This window comes from Diaphorina citri, unplaced genomic scaffold, assembly GCF_000475195.1.
Source record: "Diaphorina citri unplaced genomic scaffold, Diaci psyllid genome assembly version 1.1 scaffold328, whole genome shotgun sequence".
In the NCBI taxonomy this organism is placed as follows: Eukaryota; Metazoa; Arthropoda; class Insecta; order Hemiptera; family Psyllidae; genus Diaphorina; species Diaphorina citri.
In genome coordinates this window covers 301-5221 of record NW_007377763.1, presented here as the reverse complement: position 1 = coordinate 5221, position 4921 = coordinate 301, and the positions used below count along the sequence as shown (strand labels likewise).

At 42.3% G+C, this 4921-nt stretch overlaps 2 protein-coding genes across 2 annotated transcripts; both read left to right on the top strand.

The window, feature by feature from the left end:
- Nucleotides 1-610: 610 nt before the first annotated feature.
- Nucleotides 611-2593, top strand: LOC113466754 (neurobeachin-like). The gene is made up of 4 exons (XM_026822419.1): nt 611-664; nt 864-1041; nt 1757-2008; nt 2496-2593. Exons 1-4 carry the CDS (start codon nt 611-613, stop codon nt 2591-2593), a joined length of 582 nt encoding a protein of 193 aa, XP_026678220.1.
- A 48-nt stretch (nt 2594-2641) lies between these two features.
- Nucleotides 2642-4286, top strand: LOC103507591 (neurobeachin-like). The gene is made up of 2 exons (XM_008472082.2): nt 2642-2759; nt 4125-4286. Exons 1-2 carry the CDS (start codon nt 2655-2657, stop codon nt 4284-4286), a joined length of 267 nt encoding a protein of 88 aa, XP_008470304.2. The 5' UTR covers nt 2642-2654.
- The last annotated feature ends 635 nt before the right edge of the window (nt 4287-4921 follow it).

The following is a 4921-nucleotide window of genomic DNA, read 5'->3' as shown; positions in this document are numbered from 1 at the left end:
TCTGATGTCTGGGGGTGACAAGGGCATAGTGGAAGTGTGGATCTCGCAATGGTGAATATCTGATGTCTGGAGGTGACAAGGGCATAGTGGAAGTGTGGCGAACATTCAATCTGGCCCTCCTGTATGCCTTCCCATCCTGTGATAGCAGCGTGCGGTCCCTGGCCTTGTCTCACGATCAGAAGTACGTGGGTTCGACGTATTTGTTTGTACTCCGTAGTCATTTAAAACTGAGTGCTAGGCCGCGGGTTCGATTCCCGCCCCGGGCGGATTTTATCTTGAATGGATAATGTTCGTTGTCGTAACGGCTGGCTTTATATGAATTTGATGGCACATTCGTTCTCTTTTGACAAAATTTTTGACGACAAATTCGAGGACATCAGGCTGTATCTCGTAAATTATTGGTGTAAAAAAAGTAGATATACCTTTCGAAATTTTTTGATATTGGCTTGTTACAAGCGCATATTTCGTGAACCATCATTCCTAGAACCCTTACATGTACACCGATCGATTTCTCGTAGTGCTAGGCCGCGGGTTCGATTCCCGCCCCGGGCGGATTTTATCTTGAATGGATAATGTTCGTTGTCGTAACGGCTGGCTTTATATGCATTTGATGGCACATTCGTTCTCTTTTGACGGCAAATTCGAGGACATCAGGCTGTATCTCGTAAATTATTGGTGTAAAAAAAAGTAAATATTTATAATTTTTACCCATTTGCAACTGCTCCATTGCTGAATTTATTCTGTGCCAATAACATGAGACTTTGTTTAGACTTTAGACTGCGGTAGTAAAGGAACTTTTCAGTCTCATGGGGTCAGTATAAACAGTGTATATTCTAATCACTATTATCTCTATTCTATTGCAGAGTCCAATGATGTTCTCTACAGTACTAGACGACGTGTGTATGTCTCTCAAGTTTCCGTCCAACTCGCCCATATGTCACGTCACAGCCAACACCTATGTCACTCTCCATATGCCAAGCGTGGTCACTGTCACTGCAAACCATCAGTTTGCCATCAACCGCTGGAACCCGGACTATGCTGGTGAGTAACAGAAGGTCCCGGGTTCGATTCCGGAATATGACAAAATTTCCTAGTTCGGGTGACTTATTCCACCAGGATTCGGAATGACTGTATCATCATCATAGGGTTATCAGTTGTACAACTGGTTTGCTGCAGTCTTCCATTCTTCTCTTTCTTCTGGCAATCTTTTCATTTCTTCATAACTAGGGTTATCAGTTGTACAACTGGTTTGCTGCAGTCTTCCATTCTTCTCTTTCTTCTGGCAATCTTTTCATTTCTTCATAACTATTCAGTGTTCAGTCCTAAGGAAGTATGAATAGTTCGGCAGTATAAATGTATACGTGATTCTAAATCTTGAGAGTATTCAAATTGTTGCCTGCCAATCCTGCCATTCATTTACTTACTTGACTCAGCTCCCATGGCGTAATGTTCACTTCGCTCTCCTTGAACGCGGGAGACTCGGGTTCGATTCCTGGCTAGGTCGAAAATTTACAAATGATTGATTCCGTGACTGGCTGTTGCGGGGCCCACTCAGCCTCGTGAGGAAAATGGGTAGCTATGTAAATGTGCATAGCGACCGGTGCTAGCATGGTAGCTGAACATTGAGCGCTGAATTATTAAGATATTTGGAAAATCCTACTATGCTGCAGCAAGCACCAAAGTTGTGATATAATAACACAAAGAAACTTATTTTATCATTATTCTAAATGTAACACCATTCCCGTCCCCATTGCAGCGTCCATACAGTCCCCAAGCTACGCAGAGACCCCGGGGTCACCCCCGGGCAATCTGCCCCTGACCCTGGACCCCATTCTTACCCACCCTACGTCCAATAACAACGCCCCTGTACCCAAGAGACATCTGGGTGACAATTTCAGTCAGAAGTTACGCGTACGACATAACTGTTTTGTCACTACGGTGGATAGTCGATTCCTGCTGGCGTGCGGCTTCTGGGATAACAGCTTCCGAGTGTTCTCTACGGATAATGGTGAGTTTTTCCGCCCGGGGCGGATTTTATCCTGATGGGATAATGTTCGTTCTCGGAACGGCTGGCTTTTTCCTATCCTGTCTTCCTTCTCTCTTCGATTTCGGGACGATAAGACCATAGCAGTTAAACCCAATATCATCAAACCTCTTAAAAAAAAACCCCTCGGACGTTACTGAGGAAATGGCTAGGAAGGTGGGAAGGTACCCACTGGTTAAATGTCCACCAAAAACCACCTTTGTGGGCAATGGGCATTAAAAGTGGGTTTTCCTGGGCAAAAAGAAAAGTCCCGGGCAAAGGCCTCATAGAAGCTGAAAATATATTGGTGAAACCGACCAATAGAAAAGAAAAAAGGATTGTTTATCACACAAGAAAAGACGGGTTCTCTTAAGTCAGTTAGGATGGGTTTCACCTACCTTTTTTTTATCCCCTAACAGGCTGTTAAGGTTATACAAATCAAATGGAACTTAACAGGCTGTCAGCTTAACAGGCCTCATAGAAGCTGAAAATATATTGGCGAAACCGACCAATAGATCGAGGAGCGAGGATGATATTTTCGTCCCAGATGCAATCTCACCCTCATGTTAGCCAAGGCGCCAACAGCTTCTTGAAATGGCCATGTTGCGTTTTTCAGGAACCGTTCACAACTATGTACCTGGCGTTACAAGAGGGCAAGTTTGATCACCCGAACCGTCTATTCTCCTCAATATCCTTGGCGTGGAAGAACTGCCAGCGTGATACTTCTGATGTCAAGGTAATAGACAGCTCCGAATGTAAGCATAAAATGTGTTTTGTGCTTCAAATGTAAGCACAATATGTCATTTGTCCTTCAAATGTAAGCAAAATGTGTCTTTTGTCCTTCAAATGTAAGCACAATATGTCTTTTGTCCTTCAAATGTAAGCACAAAATGTGTTTACCAAAAGTACCATTCCAACCCTTTGTCTGGTTAATTAATTAACCCTCCGAATTGTAATAAATCAAGTCTTACATTTCCAATGATATCTGTATCATTGCTTAACATTTAGGTGGTCTTAACCCGCGGGTTATGATGATATGAATTATGTACGTGAATTATGTTATCAAAAGCTAATATGGTTGAACATCTGGTTTTAAGAATTTATGTAGGTACTTCAGAAGATCCTAATGTAAAGCAAAGCATTTGAATCCATCAGTTATTCATTTATTTCAGAACCCCATGTAGATTTTACGCTTAGCGTTTTTATAAGGACAAACCGAAGGAACGAAAGAATGTCTTTTTTCTTAGGCCAGCCACTCACTATCAGGTACAGAAATGAAAACAGCGATGAAACACTCATCTCCCCACTAACATACCCTTCTTCTCCCCGTCAGGTGCATACGACGTTCGGTGATCTGCTACGGTCTCTAGATCCCCCTAGTGGCTTTGCATCTCCAGAGAGTGTGGTCATGTCCAGAGAGGGAGTTATAGTGGTGAACTATGAGAGGGGACACATAGCTGCCTTCACTATGAACGGAAATAGACTCCGACATGAGTCACATAATGATAACCTGCAGGTAAGTGTCACGGTAGCTTAACCTAGGTGATAACAGGTGTGTTTTGTGCTTCAAATGTAAGCACAATATGTCATTTGTCCTTCAAATGTAAGCAAAATGTGTCTTTTGTCCTTCAAATGTAAGCAAAATATGTCTTTTGTCCTTCAAATGTAAGCACAAAATGTGTTTTTGTGCTTCAAGTGTAAGCACAATATTATGTTTGTGTTTTCTGTTACTCAAAATAAAATTTATCATCCAACTGAAAAGGACCATTTGTAGGATCGCAAAATATCCCACGGGGTTTCTTTCGAATTTTTCGAGCTGCAAGTGACGAAGTGAAATTGGCCACAAATATTGCGTGAACGACCTAGTGTCCGTATCTAGTGTTAAAGCGCCTAAAAGAAAAAAATAAATAAAACATTATTATTATTATTTTCAAGAGGTTTGATAGAGGGAACTGTAACTACTATGGTCTTATCGTCCCGAAAGCGAAGAGAGAAGGAAGGCAGGATAGAAGAAAGCCCAGCCGTCTTGTTAAGTAACATGTGCCTTGATCATCAACCGGAGACGTGGAAAATATTTATTCCCTTGTTCTCTCTCCCACAGGAACTTATCCCGGAGCTATTCTTCTTACCGGAGATGCTGGTTAATAGCAACGGGTATTGTCTGGGTAAAACTGAGGACAATGTGAACATCAATAATGTGGAACTGCCACCTTGGGCATCTAGCCCTGAACAGTTTGTACGGATCAACAGAATGGTGAGTTGATATGTTGGGTTTTTAGCCCCTAACAGCCTATTAGCTTAGCCCTGTTAAGCCTTTTACAAATCAAATGGAATTAACAGGCTGTTAGCTTAACAGCCCTGTTAAGTAACTAAGTTTATTTTTTTATTATTTATTTATTTTTTTAGAAATTTACGGGATAACCCCATTTTATACTAATCAAATGATATTAACAGGCTGTTAACTTAATGGCCCTCTGTGGCCGAGTGGTCAAGAGCACTGACTCTCAACCCAGAGGTGCTGAGTTGGAATCCCGGCCAGGACGGAAATTTTCTAACCAAACTGTTCCGTTCTTGGATAGGCATGGATCCTTCCCCGCGGAAAAAACTAAAGGGATTGTACAAATAAAATTGTTTACTTGCTGGTTACGCACTGATGTAGAAGGTTGCTTTCAAAAAGCCAAATATTCTCTTTAAGAAGTCTTTGAAGATGTCTTTGCCAGCCTAGTTAGTTTGGTTGGTAGTGTGGTAGCGCATCTGCGTTGTAAGGGCTAGGCCACGGGTTCAATTCCCACCCGGGGCGGATTTTATACTGAGCGTATAATATTCGTTCCCGGAACGGCTGGCTTTCTACTATCCTGTCTTCCTTCTCTCTTCAATTTCGGGAGGGTCTTACCCTAG

Excerpts from the sequence above, each read along its gene's own strand:
- LOC113466754 (XM_026822419.1), top strand. The coding sequence starts at position 611 with ATGGCACATTCGTTCTCTTTTGACGGCAAATTCGAGGACATCAGGCTG. Across the intron at positions 665-863 it reads AGGACATCAGGCTGTATCTC|AGTCCAATGATGTTCTCTAC; the intron begins GTAAATTATTGG and ends ATTCTATTGCAG. Across the intron at positions 1,042-1,756 it reads CTGGAACCCGGACTATGCTG|CGTCCATACAGTCCCCAAGC; the intron begins GTGAGTAACAGA and ends TCCCCATTGCAG.
- LOC103507591 (XM_008472082.2), top strand. The coding sequence starts at position 2,655 with ATGTACCTGGCGTTACAAGAGGGCAAGTTTGATCACCCGAACCGTCTA. Across the intron at positions 2,760-4,124 it reads GTGATACTTCTGATGTCAAG|GAACTTATCCCGGAGCTATT; the intron begins GTAATAGACAGC and ends TCTCTCCCACAG.